The sequence below is a fragment of the Typopeltis vanoorti genome, chromosome 3 (genome assembly GCF_054136105.1).
Source record: "Typopeltis vanoorti isolate ZY-2024b chromosome 3, IOZ_Tvanoo_1.0, whole genome shotgun sequence".
NCBI lineage: Eukaryota > Metazoa > Arthropoda > Arachnida > Uropygi > Thelyphonidae > Typopeltis > Typopeltis vanoorti.
The window spans coordinates 36311040-36329910 of NC_143551.1; the positions used below are offsets into that span (position 1 = coordinate 36311040).

At 35.8% G+C, this 18871-nt stretch overlaps 1 protein-coding gene across 2 annotated transcripts in view; it reads right to left on the reverse strand.

Moving 5' to 3' along the window:
- LOC150108046 (uncharacterized) overlaps positions 1-18871 on the reverse strand; it is a 342334-nt gene that overhangs the window by 219438 nt on the left and 104025 nt on the right. For both annotated transcript variants that reach the window (XM_090390587.1, XM_090390586.1), the window contains exons 7-8: positions 11803-11895; positions 5601-5861 (exon numbers count right to left, since the gene is read on the reverse strand). In XM_090390587.1, the coding sequence (XP_090246713.1) occupies positions 5601-5861; positions 11803-11895 (354 nt within the window). The remainder of the gene's footprint in view (positions 1-5600; positions 5862-11802; positions 11896-18871) is intronic.

The window sequence follows — 18871 nt, forward strand, 5'->3', positions numbered from 1 at the left end:
CACACACACACACACAGCTCATCATACCATGATTTATACTCATTCAAATTCTCTACAGACACCATACTCTCAGACAAGGCATCCCCATCATTCACAACTCTGCATGCAAAAAACCTGCTTCTTACTCCCTTGTTCACACCCTCCTTATACAGCTCTCAGGGATTAGCACTTGTTCTCCCCTGATCTCCCACCATTTTATGAAAATCCTCTTCAACATTGATCCTATAACAATCCCTTACCAACTTGTACATCTCTATTATATCACCCCTCTTCCTAATATCCACTAGACTCTGTAAATTGCATCTTCTCAACCTTTCCTCATATTCGACATTTAAGAGATCAGAAACTACTTAGACAGCTCTGTACCCTTTCCAACATCTCTTTGTCTTACCACTCTACAAAAAATCACTATGACCTCTATGGCTTCTTTTTCCCTTAAGACTGACCTGCCAATCCAATTACCCAATTAGTAAAGTTATCTTACTAGGTTACTTCAATATCCACAATGCCAACTAGCTTCCCTTTTCTGACACTACTGACCCACTTGGATAAAATGCGGATGAAAGTGTTTGCTATAATTACAAATTGTGCACCAACCCAAATACCTGGTAACCCTATCCACTCTTCCACTGCACTTGGTCTTTTCTTAACCAGTTCTCCTAAACCCAGACTGCAATATTTCTCACAGAACATCTTCTCCTTCAAGAAATCCTTCCCACATGTTATTTTTTTCTGCTTCTGTTTTGTTGATCCAAACACCCGCTCTGATCATGTCACAGAAATTATCCTCACTGGCATGAAGGCTTTCATTCACAATTTAACCTGAAATTCCCACTCACTTTCCAAGTCATGATTTAACAAAAATCATGATGACTTGATTTTTGTGGAAGAGTGGATAGCATTACCAGGTATTTGGGTTGGTATACAATTTTCACTAGGTTGGTGCACAATTTGCACTTATAGCAAACACTTTCATCCACATTTCATCCAAGTGGGTCATCATTGGTTTAGAAAAGGTGTTCTAAACCAATTGAAAAAAATGCAGCACACAACAGGTAGGCTGCAGTTTTATACTCAGCCTATCTACACTAAAGAACATAATAAATGCAAAACAAACAACAGCAAACAAACTTTGTAAAGTCAAATCTGTATTTAACTTTGTAAAGTCCACTAGCAGAAAATTCATTTCTTATCCAAATGGAAATCATGCTTTCTGGATTTTAAAAGGAACATTGGATGCAATTTCTTCTCACTTCCATTTCACCCAGTGGTACCACTGTTGCAGCACTCTTTGAGTTGATCTCCTGGCATAAACTGTCTCCTCCAACTCTTGCAGAATTACCAAGAAAGATTGCTTTCTATTATAATAGAAACAGAGTACCACATCCCTCCTGTAGTTTTTAGGCAAAAAAGACATAATAAGAAGAAGAATACTAAATAACTTAGTTACTAAAAAGTCTTTTATTCCCAATGGCACCTCTCCAACTGTATTCAAATATTGTGTTCCAGGACTATCACACATCCTATATCATCTCTACAATTTTTTATACTCAGCTGATACTTATCCCAATGCATGAAAGCAAACATATGGTTCTAGGAAAATTTGCCATAAACATTTTTTGCCATAGGAAAATTCGCCGCAAACATTTTTGCCATAAACATTTACACCGTTAGACATTCTCACCGTAAAACATTTTTGCCATAAGATATTTTGCATTAATTTTTGTAAATAATCAATGGATGATAAAGGGTATTATAAATTCATTAAAAAGGCAAATCTTTATTAAGGTGAATGTCAGTGATACATAACATAATGAAATCATTTAAAAATTGTGCAAATTAAAAGAGATGCTGCATAAATAATTAACTTTTTGCTGCAGATCGTTAATTCAACAAATCCATCAGTAACATCGCTCATTGGAAAAAATGCTAACGCTGCGAAACATTTAATTTTCGTGTTGAATTCAGCATCTGTTTGATAGCATAACTCAAACCAATGGCAACAAGTTTGAGATAAAGATTTTGTGCCGTATGAAAGAAACAACCTGTTATATTGTTGATGTAAATATCTCAGAAAAAGCATTGATAGTTGCTTTCTCAAAGTCAACTATTAATGTTTTGAGATCTAATGATGAATGTAAACTGTTTAAAGCATTGAATAATCTGCTGTAAGTTAATTCTTATTTGCTAGGAAGCAAAGCAACAAGCTGCCATGGAATCCTTAGGGGTCTCATGCCAGTCCCAAGCCTGGATAAAGGAGGAGGGTCAGTCAGATGAGTGTCGATGCTCTGAGAGTAAAGAAAAAATATGATTGTTATCTGATGCCTATATGATCAACAGCTACAACATGCCAGCTTGGACTTCACCTGGGTCAACAAGGTCCACGATACCAATCGAGCGATTCCATATCATACTCATTACCTGGTGATGATATCTGTTTCAATTCTTCAGTAAGTTTCCCAATGCTATCTAAATCTAGCTTTTTTTCATATAACTCAATGCAGCATCTTGTCCATCGATGTACAATTTTATCTTTATTAATCAATACTTTGCCTTTTTCGTCTTTAACTATGGTCTGTTTTGGTTGCCACCCTCCATTAATGGTTCTAATAATTTTGTACATCTCCCTAGTTTTATGCTCTCCATAGTACTGTTCTATATTATTCATTGGGCTTCTAACTATTTCATCTTATCCAGCTGACTGCTTTTTTCACCTCATTAAACTTTCTTCTATATTGCTCCGCTATTTGTTTTGATATATCCCTTCTTATCTTCAACATTCTTTTCTCCTGTACTAACTTCAGTGTTTCTTGTCTAATCCATTTCTTCTTGATCTTCTCTTCTTCTGGTACTGTTTCTTCACCTTCATCTTCTATCGCCTTCATTACTCCTTTCACTCTTAGGTTCGAATTTTTTTCTTTGTTCACACTTTTAAGTTTCTCCTCTAACACTGTTCTGTACCATCTTCCTATTTCTGCTTCACTTATTCTTGCTTTCTTCGTTTCTAATGATGGGGTTTATATTTTCGTTTTTTAATTTCAACTTGATCTTTGCAATCACTAAACTATGATCCGAGTCTATATCTGCTCCTTGAAAAGTTCAACACTGCTGTACTGATGTTATCCATCTTCTTTTAATCATAATGATATCAATCATGTTCTTGGTTTTTCCCTTCATTTGATTGCCACGTCCATTTTCTACACTCCTTTTGCTGGAATCTTGTGTTACAGGTCATCATATCGTGGTCCACAGCAAATTCTAACATTTTTTCACTTCGTTCATTTCTTTCTCTGAAATCATATTTTCCCATGACTCTTTCCAAACCATCATTATATATTTTGACTTTGGCATTCCAATCCCCTTCAATAATTAGTACATCTTGCTTTGGTATTGTTTCTATCGTCTGTCAGATCTTTTTAAAATAAGTCAATATCCTCATCTATGCTGTCAGGTGTGGGTGCATATATCTGGACTATTAATATATAAAATGGTTTTGCTTGAAATCTTGCTGCAATGATTCGCTCATTGACTGGTTTGTAGCCCGAGAGTGAATTTCTAACTTTTTTTTGTTAAGAAGGAAACCAACTCCTGCTTCATGCTTGGTGTCATATGCCATGACCATATTACTTTGCATCTATTTATCTTTCCTGCTGATGTCCATCGCAACTCCACCAGTCCTAGTATATCACACCAATATCTCTTCATTTCCTGCGAAGTAATTCTAGTTTTCCTGCCATCCAAAGTGTCCGTATATTCCATGTTCCTACTGATAATAGTTCTGTTAGTTTCAGTTTCTGTTTCCTTTCAGTATCCCACTTTTCGATCCAATACCCCCAATCACTCAATTTGTATCATGGACCTTGTTGATCCGGGTGATGTCCGAGGCAGCATGTTGTAGCTGTTGATCATATAGGCATCAGATAACAATCATATTTTTTCTTTACTGTCAGAGCATTGACATTCATCTGACCAACCCTCCTCTTTCATCCAGGCTTGGGACTGACATGAGATCCCTAAGGATTCCATGGCGGCTTTTTGCTTTGCTTCATGGCAAATCAGAATTAACTTACAGCAGATTATTCAGTGCCTTAAAGGGCTTACATTCATCATTAGATCCCAAAATATTAATGGTTGACTTCGAGAAAGCAACTATCAATGCTTATTCTAACATATTTACATCAACAACTATAACAGGTTGTTTATATCATATGGCACAAAATCTTTATCGCAAAGTTGTTGCCATTGGTTTGAAGTTTGAAGTTACGCTATCAAACAGATGCTGAATTCAACACAAAAATTAAATGCTTCACTGGTTATTTCTTTTGTAATGTGCACCTGAAGAAGGCTGATACAAACTGAAACTAGTTGTGCTATTAAACTTTGTTTTCATTTTTCTCGGTTTCTAGTCATTTAATATTTTTAATAAATGTATATCAACCGAGTAAATCAATCTTCATACATATATATATATATATATATGTTAAAGATGCCAAGCTATTTTAAACCTCCTGGTTTTACTCCATTTCCCAAATAAACAAACAGACAAATAAGTCAAGTTTGTGCCTGCACGTATTGCAAGTCTAGGTGACCCGCAAAGTAGTGCATGTCTGGGCAACTCGTGGTAAAAGTGGAATAAGCTCTGATCACTATTCTTAATATTTACCCTTAATGCAAAGCCCATCTCCTTGAGAAGATGTATGATGCTATGAATTAAAGGCAAAGGGCCACTACCCAGACCGGTTTCGACCTTTATTGAGGTCTCATCAGTGGGAGCCAGACTTAGAAATACCAAGGTTAAGTAATACAGAGCTTATAAGTATTTTTCCAAAATAAGTTACCATAAGGTGCTTTGACCTTATTAAATAAAAATCTCAGGATGAGAGATAAATGTAGAAAGTTTTTTACCTTGGGTATAATATATGTTAAAGATGCCAAGATATTTTAAACCTCGTTTTACTCCATTTCCCAAATAAGCAAAACAGACAAATAAGTCAAGTTTGCGCCTGCACGTATTGCAAGTCTAGGTGACCCGCAAAATAGTGCAAGTCTAGGCAACTCATGGTAAAGGTGGAATAAGCTCTGATCACTATTCTTAATATTTGCAGGTCACCTAGACTTGCAAAGGGTAGTGGCCCCTTGCCTTTACTGCATAGCATCATACATCTCCTCAAGGAAATGTATGATTTCCTTTGCATTAAGGGCTTTGCATTAAGGGTAAATATTAAGTATAGTGATCAGAGCTTATTCCACCTTTACCACGAGTTGCCTAGACTTGCAATACGTGCAGGCACAAACTTGATTTATTTGTCTGTTTGCTTACTTGGGAAATGGAGTAAAACCAGGTTTAAAATAGCTTGGCATCTTTAACATATATTATACCCAAGGTAAAAAACTTTCTACATATATATATATATAAACCCTACATACTATACTATACTACCGTTATTATTACAATTACATGATCAATATTCCATTACTAAATAATATTCTTATTGAAAAATTAAATAAGTTCTTAATAATATTAATAGTTACCACATAGCATTTATAAAAGTATTTATTCCTTTCAAAGGTGCATATAATTTTATTAAAGCATTGTTTACCTTCTTCAATGCTGATTTCAAATCCTCTCTTGCCTTAGCTATACCTTCTTTGTTTCCTAACCTTGCAGCAACAATTCCTCTAAATACTGCTGTATGTACAGCACTATCTATAGCATCTAATGCTGAACGCCTATTATCCAGCATCTGTTTCATAGACTCAACTTCATTTTCTTTATCTTGTAATGCTTGTGCAGTTTTAACAAATTCACCTTCTAATAATGAAACCTGTTTTTGCTCATTTTCCAACTTATCTTTTATTCCCTAAAAAGAATATATGATAACATATATAATAACATAACATATTTTGATATACAAAATATATCACTTATGAAAAAATAATAAAAAATAAATAACTTAAATGCAAATACTAAAGAAAACATAAAATTAAATACCGAATTGAAATTAGAAGAATTTCTAAATTTCTACACAGAATTGTGGACAGATAAATATTTTAAAAAACACAACTTGCAAACATTTAATGAAAATGAAAACGAAATAACTAAAGAAGAATTAGAAATCAGCCTGAAAGAAACAAGAAATGGAAAATCACCTGGAGAAGATAAGCTAGGTTCAGAACTATATAAATATGCAGGAACAAGATTCAAAGAAAGACTCCTATTATTTTTAAATAAAATCTATACAACTGGTAACCCCTCAATAAAATGTAAAAAAGCAATTGTGATTCCTATCTTTAAAAAAGGTACTAGAGATGACCCTAAAAACTATAGAGGTATAAGAGTAAGTATACTAAATTCTTGTTACAGAAAACTTTATTTTAAAAGTACAGAATGGATTAAGAAAAGGACGATCATGTATAGACCTGGCCTTTTGCCTAAAATTAATAGAGAAAAGAAGATAATAATAGAGAAAAGAAGAGAATACAATTTAGAAACACATATTGCATTTATAGACTTTGAAAAAGTATTTGACAAAGTTAAAAAAAACATTTTATTTAACATATTAAAAGTATATGAGCTATCATATACAAGAGAGATAAACCAAGGAGTCTGACAGGAATGTCCTCTCTCAGCAACTCTTTTTAATATTTACCTAAATGAAATAATAATAAAATGGAATAAAAATTTCTATCAAGGTATTAAACTTTCTCCTACTGTGAACTTAAACACTCTCCTTTTTGCCGACATCCAAATAATAATTACAAATTCCGAAGATAACTTACAGAAAGCTATTTTAGATCTAAATGACATAGCCAAAGATTATGGTATGATAATATCAACAGAAAAATCAAAAACTATGGCCTTTAAAGGACAAGATCCAGTAAGAATCTTGTCCTTTAAATTGTAATAGATAAAATTGTAATAGATAACAAGATCTTAGAACAGGTGAATTCATTTAACTACCTAGGATGTATGATCACATATGATATGAAAAAGATATAAACCTAAAAATTGCAAAATATTTAAAAATAACAGATAATAATAATAATAATAATAATAATAATTTTAAAATAACAGGTGTAATTAACTCTATATTATTATTATTATTATCCAGGCCTCCATGGAGTCAAAAGACTCATCGTGGGAGGTCGTTTTTAGGAAACACAAAGTTTATCATACCACTCCTTTAACCCATTGACCATTCCTGCTCCAACCACTCTCTCAGGCAATGCATTCCAAGGTTCATCCACCCTCCACACAAAGAAACCACTCCTCACCCTCTTGTACACAGTTTCCTTTCGTAACTTCCAGGGATGGCCCCCCCCCTTGTTATTGCTCCTTCCTGCTGTTCCACCAAGTGAAAGAACTCTCCAATGTCTACCCTGTAACTGCCTCTCAACAGTTTAAAAGTCTCGATCATATCACCTCTCCTTCTTCTATCCACCAAACTCTGCAGTCTACATTCCCTCAGTCGATCCTCATAACTCATATTGTACATTTAAACCAAACCTAGTACATTTAAACTAAACATTCAAAAACAAACCAGACTAAAGTATACAATACATTAGCCCTACCAGTCTTATTCTATGGAAGTGAAATCTGGACAATAAAACAAAAAGACAAAGATTAATAACAGCAGAAATGAAGTTTATGAGAAAAACTGCAAAGTATACTCTATTTGATCACAAAAGAAACGAAGAAATTATGAAAGAATTAAACCAAGAATCAGTAATAGAAAAAATTTAAAAATATAAACATAAATGGATGGAATACGTTCAAAGAATGAAAATGGAAAGATTAGGTTAAAAAACAAACCTTAAAGTACAAGCCATTAGGAAAAAGAAAACCGGAATGTCCTCTTAAAGATTCAGTGATGACTTCTAAGGTTGGAACAGGCCATGCTAGGCCTAAATCCTTGATATGTATGATGATGATGAAAAAATAATAATCCATTTATTTAAAAAAATTAAGTGCAGAAATAAATAGTAGCAAATAGGATTTATATTCCTTTTTCATAATTCACCGAAATCAATTAATCTCATCCTATCTTCCTTTAAATATTAGGTTTGCCATCTTCTTTTTAAATATTAAGCCCCCCCTTTTTATTCCTTTTAAATATTAAGTTTTTGGCATTATATTATTATTATCATCATCATCCTAAGACCCCATGGAGTCACAAACTTGTCTAGGAGGTTCCTTTTGTCATACACACAGCTCATCATACCTTCCTTAAACACATTCAAATTCTCTGCATACACCATGCTCTCAGGCAATGCATTCCAATCATTCACAACTCCCTATGCGAAAAACCTTCTTCTCACTTCCTTGATCACACTCTCCTTATGCAGCCTCCAGGGATGACCTCTTTCTGTCACAATATCCTATCATTTTATGAAAAACCTTTTCAATGTCAATCCTATAAACAATCCCTTATCAACTTGTATGTCTCTATCATATCACTGCCTCTTCCTCTTATCCACTAGAGTCTGCAAACTGTATCATCTCAAAATTTTTTCATATTCATCATTCCAGAGATCAGAAGCTATTTTAGTCAATCGCCTCTGGACCCTCCAACATCTCTTCATCCTTTTGAAAATCAGGTGACCAAATCTCTACACAGTAATCCATATGTGGCCTAATCAGAGCCTTATACAATGGAACCAGAATATCCTTACTTCTACAAGTCAGTGTTCTCTGCATCATTCCCAGAATTTGTTATGTTGTACTCACAATCTTGGCAATGTGTCTTCTAAATTTTAGATCCTTATCCACCATCACCCGAAGATCTCTTATTTTCTCCACCTACAACAATATATTTCCTCCAAGCGTAAATTCTACATCCCATCTTTGTTTTACAAATTTCAAAACCTTACATTTCACAACATTGAACTGGTATTCCTACTCCCGTACCCATCCACTCAATCTATTCAAGTCTTCTTTTAAGGTCACAAATTTTCATTCCATGCCACAGCAGCAAGCTCTTCTCTGAGCTTCTCATAATCATGAGCCTTGTAGTTCCGCATATATCCTTTACTCACAGAAATTTTCACATGGTTCGCAACCACCCAGGTAATCACTTCATGGTCACTCTCACCAACTAGAGGGAAATTTGATACCTCATTTATAATAACATCCTCTGATGAGATGATCAAATCCAAGATCCTCAATCCTCATGTGCCCTCTGTTACATACTGCCTGAGGTAGTTGTCTCTCAAAAACTCAAAAAAACTCACATTTTCTTTACTTCTGATTACTCTCTTGTTATCCCAATCCCAATCTATATTGCCATAATTAAAATCACCCATAATTTTCATCCTTTTCCTATTTGCTTGGCTAATTTGCTTAAACATTTCCTGGTTACTACCCTCCACATTACCAGGTCTACAGCAACATCAAATGAAGTATTTCATTTTATTCACCTCTATCTCACACATTACTGCCTTAAAACCACTACTACCATTTCCCCCCCTTGCACGGACCTCTACCTTGTATGGACATAATTATTTTTCTGTCATCAGTAACACTCCACCTCCATTTTTACTCTTTCTATCTTCATGAAATATATCATACCCTTCCATCTCTATTCCTGTCAGGATGTCATCGTCATCCAAACATGTCTCACTTATTCCAACAATTTTTGGGTGAACAAACTCAATCAGTGCAACAATGTCATTTCCCTTGTTTCCAATACTTCCAAATCCTATCCATTAAATTAAATGGATAGGATTTGGAATTAGAGAGAGAAGGTCATTAATATATAGGAGGAAGAGAATGGGAGAGAGTACAGAATCCTAGGATTCTGCAGCAATCAAGAATCATCCATCAAGCAATGAAAGAGAGAGAGAAAAAAAAAACTAGTATCCAATCACAAATGGCAGTAGGAGGACCATAAAATGATAATTTGGTAAGAAAGCCTCAATGATGGAAACAATCAAATATGTTGGAAAAAGCAGAAGTTTCTCCAAATCTTTCCATAGTCAAACTTTTCTATGTTTCTTCTTCGTCAACCTTTTGGTTCTGTCCACTGTTGGACAAAGGTCACCCCCATGATTTTTCAGATCACTCGGTTTTCTGCCTCTCCCATCCATCTCACTCCTGCAATTTGTTCCTCTTCATCCCTCCACCTTTTTCTAGGGCTTCCTCTTTGTCTTGCTCCATCCATTGGTCTCCACTCTGTTGTTTTTCTAGTCCACCTCCCATCACTGCATCTGGCAATATGGCCAGCCCATTTCCACTTAGCCTGTTTAATGTATTTTACAATATCCATGACACCTGTTTGAGATCTTATCCAGGTATTTGTCTTCCTATCTCTTAATGTTATTTTTAGCATACTTCTTTCCATGCAATATTGTGTTGTTCTCAGCTTTTTGTGTAGGGCTTCTGTTAAAGTCCATGTTTCTCCTCCATATGTTAAGACAGGAAGTAAGTACTGGTCAAAAGCTTTCCTTTTTAGACTCATAGGGATGTCACTTCTGAATATGTCTCTCATTTTCCCATAAGCCATCCATCCAAGGTGAATTCTTCGTTCAATCTCTTTTCTTTGGCACTCCTCAAAGGATAACAATTGGCCCAAATATACATATGAATTAACTTGTTCTATTTCATGGTTTTCATTAATCTATATTAATCCTTCTATGTTTAGAAGGATAAAAATCCAAATCTAAGTTGCCTTCACTTCCAAAGTTCTTATATTATATTATATTATTATTATTACATAACACCTCCAGGGAGTCCAAAGACTCATCGAGGGAGGGCATCTACTCCACAACTCTTCGTCTTCACCAACTGCAACTACCTTCATCATCTACACCAACGCCATCTACTGCCGACCACCATCACTAGTATCACTTATAAAATATAAATTAAATAAACAATATAACCCAACAAGTTTCATAAGTCATCGGACTTACATCATCAGGGGTACCAAAACTTATATAAAAAAAAGGCTAGAAAAATTAATTACACGTAGCAGATGTTATCTGAACTTCATGATTCGTACATACAAACGAGAGAGAGAGAGAGAGAGAGATAAAAGTTAATTAATGTATAGGAGGAAGACAATGGGAGAGAAGACAGCACAAATCAGGATTTGCCTTCCATACAACAAACACATACCATCAAGTAGTTTGGCAAGAAAAAGAATTGCCATATATTGATTGGAATTGCTTTACATAAAAGTTCAAAAAAAGTCTCAGAAATGCTTTTGAATAACCACAGAATGTAACAAAAATCAAGGCTTAATCCTATACCAAGTTTGGTCTGCTTCCATCAAAAATATAGCAACTGCAGACCTGGGTTATAACATAAATCATACTACAAAATGTGACAGCAACAATTAGCAATGTTCCAACACACATATAGAGTAGTTAATGCATTTTTCTGGTCACTTGTTTGTATGTACTAATTGTGATGTTCTGATAACATCAGCTATGTGTAATTAATTTTTTCTACTCTTTTTTTTATATACGTTTTGGAACCCGTGATGATATAAGTCTGACAACTTATGAAACTTGTTGGCTTATATTGTTTATTTTATTAAATATTGTATATTAAGAAACATGGTGTCAATACCGAAAATTAACTGAAGATCTACTAAACCATAGAAACATTTCATTTCATTCAGTCCTTATAAAAGTTTTAAATTTTAAAAAATTAAATTTTAAAAATTTTAATTTCTAAAAAATATTAAAATAAATCATTAGATTTTAATATTACTATGTTATTTTATGAATTTTTAGTTACCATGCAAGTTAAAATATGAATTTATTAAATGAACTATAAACCCTCAATCATTTATTACTAACCTGAAGTTCTACCTGCTTCTCTTCATAAGCTTTTTTTAGTTCCTCTATAGTAGATTTTCCTGATTGCTCTTCCAGCTGGTATGTGCAAATCTTCTAAAAAAATTAATAAAATATATACATATATTTTGAGTGACATGCATGTACAATATATACAATATGTACATGCATGCTATATACAGTACAGTGGAATTGTCCGTTCACTGTTGCAAAGTGTAAGGTTTTGAGATTTGGTAAGCAATGATGAGATGCAAAGTATACACTTGGTGGAGGGAAACTTTAAAGGAAGTAGAGGAGAAGAAAGATCTAGGAGTGATTGAAATTCAGGGGGCCACATTGCACAAGTTGTGAAGACGTCACATCAGATAATGGCAATGATGCGGAGGACCTTGACATGCAGAAATATAGAGATTACGATGCCATTGTATAAGGCCTTGATCAATCCTCATATGGATTATTGTACACAGATTTGGTCACTGGGTTTTCATGATGATGATGATGAGGAGGATATGTTGGAAAGAGTCCAGAGAAGATTAACAAAGGTGGTCAGTGGTCTTTGGAATGTGGAGTACGAGGACAGATTGAGAGAATGTGAGTTGCAAAGCCTCATGAATAGGAGGAAGAGGAGGGTGGGAGGAATATGGTTGAGACATATAAGCTAGTCATGGGTTGTAATCAGGTTGACATGGAAGAGATTTTTCATAGAATGGGAGAGGAGAGTAGAACAAGAGTCCATCACTGGAAACTGTATAAGGAGGGTGTGAGCAGTAGGTTATTTGCAAGGAGATTAGTTGGTGAGTGGAATGCACATTGAATCAGTTTAAGGCATGGTTGGATGAGCACTGTGTGCAATAGTGTGTACCTCCCACAATGAGTCTCTGACTCCATTGAAGTCAGATGATAATAATAATATACATGTATTTTCAGCAGCAGTGCAGTTAGCAAGAGTGTGTAGGCTGGATTTTTTGCTTGGAGAGTAGAATGTGTCACTAGAGTGTGTGGTAGATGCCTTGTCAGTGAATGACTCAATGTAAAGTATAACAGACATTGTGCAAGTGATAGCTAGTGCTTGGTGAGATATTTAGAGGCTCCCTTGATGAGTATGTGAACTCCATGGAGATATCCATGCAATAATAATCCAAGATTCCTGGATTATCGAATTCGTATCCCACCCACAAACTAATGAATGGTGAACCCAGATGAGCATATGTACATTAGTACATGTGCTCATCTATCTAGGGTTTCAATCCTTTCATGAGCGGATTATCATAAATAAATGAATTTATTTATTATTATATATTATAATTTTTTTTATAATATATAAATTTTTATTATATATATATATATATATATTATTCAAAAAATAAATTTGCCGGCCTGGTTGGCCGAGTGATTAGCGTATCCGCTTTCCAGCCAAAAGGCTGCAGGTTCGAATCCCGCCATGGGCATGGATGTCTGTAACTGTCAGTGAAAATACTAGTGGTGGTGGTGGTCGGCGATAGATGGCAGTGCTGTGGATGATAAAGGTAGTTGCGGTTGGTGGAGTGGTGGAGACAGAGAGTTGTAGAGTGGGTGTCCTCCCTCGATGAGTCTTTGGACTCCCTGGAGGTATTGCATAATAAAAATAACAAATGAAATAAAGAGCCAAAATGCATCACTTTGGCAATATAAAAATTATTTAAATTAAGGGGATATTTAATCCCACATTATTTCAGAGCCGAATAAGAAACTCTAAGATAGAAATCAAATCAAAGAGTTTCATGCCGAATATAGCAAACTATAAAAGTTCGGCGAGTCCAAGCATAAGCAAATACCTGGGGTGGTGCAATACCGGGCAACTCGTAGCAAAGGTGGATAAAACTAGGATCGCTATTCTTAGTATTTTAGTATTTATTCTTAGTACTGAGGTCTCATCAGTATTCACTGATGAGACCTCAATAAAGATTGAAACCGGTCTGGGTAGTGACCTATCTCCCTTAATGTAAAACAACATACATCTCCTAGGAGATGAGTTTTAAATTAGGGTAAAATACTAAGAATAGCGATCCTAGCTTTATCCACCTTTGCTACGAGTTTCTCAGTATTGCACCACCCAGGTATTTGCTTACGCTTGGACTCGCCGAACTTTTATAGTTTGCTATATTAGACATGAAACTCTTTGATTTGATTTCTATCTTAGAGTTTCTTATTCGGCTCTGAAATAATGTGGGATTAAATATCCCCTTAATTTAAATAAAAATAATAATATATAGAGAGACAGTCAACAAGATTGTTCTGAATTTGAAGCTGATTAGATATGGATAATGAAATTATATTATAATATAAGATTAAAATAAAGTTTTTAAAATGGATTAATTTTTAATTTTATTACATAAGTACATGCATAAAAGCACATTCTGTTCACTTCTGCACTGTTCTGTTACTTTTGTAGAGATAAGTAAATCAGTTAAAGGTGCTGACAGGGATTTTCTTTAGAATTTCTTTCATACACTAGAAAGAAAAATAATGGTCTTGTGAGTTTAATGTTGCAAAATGTAAGGTTTTAAAATTTGGAAAACAAAAATGGGGTGCAGAATTTATGCTTGGTGAGGATATATTGTCGGAGGTGGAGGAAATAAGAGATCTGGGGGGTGATAGTGGATAAGGATCTGAAATTTAGGAGACACATACCCAAAATTGTGAAGACAACTCAAAGGCTTCTGGGAATGATGCAGAGGACACTGATCTGTAGAAGTAAGGAGATTCTTGTTCCATTGTATAAGGCTTTGATTAAGGCCAAACATGGACTATTGTGCGCAGATTTGGTCACCTGGTTTTCAGAAGGATGAAGAGATGTTGGAAAGGGTTCAGAAGTGACTGACTAAGGTAGTTTCTAACCTCTGGAATGTCGAGTATGAGGAAAGATTGAGAAGATGCAACTTACAGAGGCTGGTGGACAGGAGGAAGATGGGAGATATGATAGAGACCTACAAGTTAGTAAAGGGTTGTTATAAGATCAATGCTGGAGAGGCTTTACAGAAAATAGTGGGAGATCAGGGGAGAACCAGAGGTCATCCCTGGAAACTGTATAAAGAAGATGTTAGTAGGCGAGTGAGAAGCAGGTTTTTTTCCTGCTTCTCACTGCTTCTTGCTCCAATCATTCACAATTCATGCAGAGTTTTGAATGATTGGAATGCCTTGCCTGAGAGTGTGGTGTCTGAAGAGGATTTGAGTGTGTTTAAAGCATGGTATGATGAGCTGTGTGTGTATGATAAAAGGACCTCCTAGATGAGTCTTTGACTCCATGGGGATCTTGGGTGATAATAATAATAATAATAAATAATATAAGCCTAAGCAATTTAAAAATGTTATACTTCTTTTCAATGAAAAACAAATTAATGTGGATTTTTTTCCTTTCAAAGCCACATGCACCATAATACAGAATTATGGTTTGAAATTTTAGACTCAGAAAGTTGTAAGCTTTCAGAGCTTGAAATATCAGAGCCTTCCAATATTATAACAGGCCATTTGGTTCTTGTTTATACTCAATGATTTTACTTCCATAATCATTTAAAGGCTAATGACAACGGCAGGCTTAATCGTTAACAATGACAAGGTCAATCATGATGTTTGTAGAAATCTATCCAGTAAGCTTCCTGCTACTTTATGACATATTCTTGGTAAATAAGCATTAAATGTTTATCAAACTCCTTTACTATGCAATTGTTTATTTTAAAGCTTCCATACGAATCTACTTTTTTTGTTATTGTTGTTCTGTTTTAAATATGAATTCTACTCAAGAAAGGTTGTAAATCTATAATTGATTAGAATTATGGATGGATGAGATAATGGCTTGACAATTAACAATGATAATAATAATAAGTAATGTATTGAGGATTGCAAAACTGATCCATTCTTTGACAGTCAACAACACCCATCTTACAAGAACAGTTCATGCACAAATCAGATTTATTATTATTATTATTATTATTATTTTGGGCGACTCCAGGAGTCCTTAGACTCATTGAGGGAGGCCCTAAACATCATGTCCACACAACTATGTGATTACATTCTCACAGTATCTATCATACCTTGTCTTGAACTCGTTCACCGTCATAGCACCCACAACAGACTCTGGCAGCTTATTCCACTCATTTACCACTCTAAAAGTAAAGAACCCAGCTCTAACACCCCTGCTAACCACACTCTTGCCCAGCTTCCATAGGTGTCCCCTAGTTCTCCCACCACCAGTCCTGATCTCAAAAATATCCTCTGAATTAATCCTATAGAATCCCTTTAGCAATTTGAATGTCTCAATCATATCTCCTCTCCTCCGCCTATCAACTAGTTTCTGCAACCCACAAATCTTCAACCTGTTCTCATATGGTTCATTCCATAGACCTGTTATCATCTTAGTCACTCGCCTCTGGATCCTCTCCACCTCCTCCCCATCAAGAAGGAACCGAGGTGACCAAATCTGGGCACAGTAGTCGAGATGAGGTCTTATCAAGGCTCGGTACAGAGGTACAATAACATGCTTGTCTCTGCTCGTCAAGGTATTTTTCAACAACCAAGTGAGTTGATGAGCTGATTTAGCCACTTTTGCAATGTGCCCCCTAAACTTCATCTCCCTATCCACCAACACTCCCAAGTCCCTGGCCTCATCAATCTCTTGGAGTACAGTTCCACCAATGTGGTATACTGCTGCTAATCTTTTCACTCCAAAATGCATAACCTTACATTTTGTCACATTAAATTGACATCCATTCTCCTTAGCCCAGAACTCCAATCTATCTAAGTCATCCTGCAAGACTTTGACATCTTCTGCATTCACTATTGCCCTACCCAACTTTGCATCATCAGCGAACAAATGAATTGTTCCACTTAGATCCTTCCCTATATCGTTAATGAACAGATTAAACAGCAGTGGTCCAAGAACAGAACCCTGCGGCACACCACTAGTCACAGGCCGTCTTTTGGACTCTACTCCTGAATAAACTACTCTTTGATATCTCTCCATCAACCAACCACCTATCCATCTCACCAATCCTATATCCATTCCCATATGTTGTAATTTATGGATTAGTATTCCATGTGGTATCCTGTCAAACGCCTTTGCCAGGTCCAGCAGTATTACTGTAAACCCATTTCCCTTATCCAGTTCAGCCGTCACCTTGTTATAAAACCTGAGCAGGTTACTGAAGCATGATCTACCCTTCACAAAGCCATGCTGTCCCCTGTACAGTATCTCGTTTTCATCAATCCATTCCTGTATTTTTCCCTTGACTACTTTCTCTAAGACCTTGACAACGACTCCTGATATGCTGATCGGTCAGTAATTTGAACTGTAGTCTTGGATCCTCCTTTATGCAGTGAAACTATTTTCCCCTCTTTCCACACCTTCGGGACTAAACCAGACCTGAGACTCAGATTAAACAACATGGTCAAGGTTACTGATAATTCTTTAGCCGCTTCACGCAAGACCCGTGCCGGTAATTTAGGAGTAAAGATCTGTCCATTTCTATAAACATCACCTTGAAATAAACATTCTATGCAATATTGGACAGCATTTGTCTTTTTCATAAATTGGATGCAAGCAAGTTATAGCAGGACACTCCTTTAGTGGACATTCAACATTACCGTTCAGACAAAAACATTGTGTGCAAGGACCTGAGGAAGGCAGGGCTGTTCCACTAGGATATACTTTCCCTTCATACTGACAGCCGTCACATTCAGAACAACAACGAAGAGGTCTTCGCACTGGGTGACTGCATTCTGATGTACACTGAATCCTTTGACAACAAATGATACCCTCATGACAAGTACAAATCTGACAAATATCAGAGTGATGAATCCACTGACGGCCATGATCAGTGTGCCTTTGAAATTCATGAATGCATCTTTTACAAACAGGACAACAAGAGCCATCAGGTATCTCTGTTTTGCTACAGTTGACTGAGGTACACACAGGTTTTATATGTGAACATGTTACATTGCCATTTACACAGTGACAAGATGTGCAGGGATCACCAGTTGGAGAAAACTTCATTTGATTAGGAACTGATTTGTTTTCAAACAAGTAATCTTGACATGAAGAACAACATCTCTCTGAGGAAATGATTCCATGTGTACATTCATTTTGGCACTCAAGTTGCTTTTTACACAGAACAATACCTTCCAAACATTTGTAAATTTGACAAGAATCTTCCTTTAATGGCCATTCTTCTCCAGATTCATAATCTCTTCCATTTACTTTGCATTTTAGACATAGAGAAGGGCAGCAACCACCAACAGGAATTACAGGATGTTTGCAAGGAATGTTATATACAGTTGGACACAGTAAAGGTTGGCATCTTACTAAAGAATTTTCACAGGAGCAGTTCAGACAAGAATTAAAACTAGGAGAAAAAGTACTACCACTGTGACACACAGAATAACATTTTCCTGAGACCGAAACTGGATGAGAACAAAAGGGTGCTGAGCATATAGTAGTATGACATCTTGCACTACCAGCCTCACATATGCAATTACTGCAAGAATTAGGCTGAAACCATTCCATCATATTTATAATTTTGCCTTCATATTCACAGTTAGTGCACTGTTTACAACAAAATCCAGGTAATTTTGCTGGGTGATTACAATTTAACTTTGGACAGACTTCAGTTTTGCATTCGATTCTACCTTCCTTACAAGCACATATATCACATGGCCCATTTCTCCATCATGAACCATGATAGTGATTTCCACACATACCGCATTGTGGACAACACTGATCAGACAATGTTATGATGCTGCGTTGATCACACGGTGGTAATTGAGGACAACTGACTGATGAACATGCAGCCATCCTGTCAGAGTTCAACGACAATGTTGTCCTTTGTGTGACAGTTGTGAATATGAAAGAAGAAACTACAAGTAATGTATTGGTTTACCTGTGCTTTGGAATGTGAATGAGATTCAAACTGGGATAATGTTTGACAGGTGACCTTAAATTCAGAGGGAACATTGCAAGTGTTGCTAAATCTATACAGCATGTTGCTACTATGATAATATAGATAAGAAAAGCCTCTTCAGACCTTCAGTAAGCAGGATG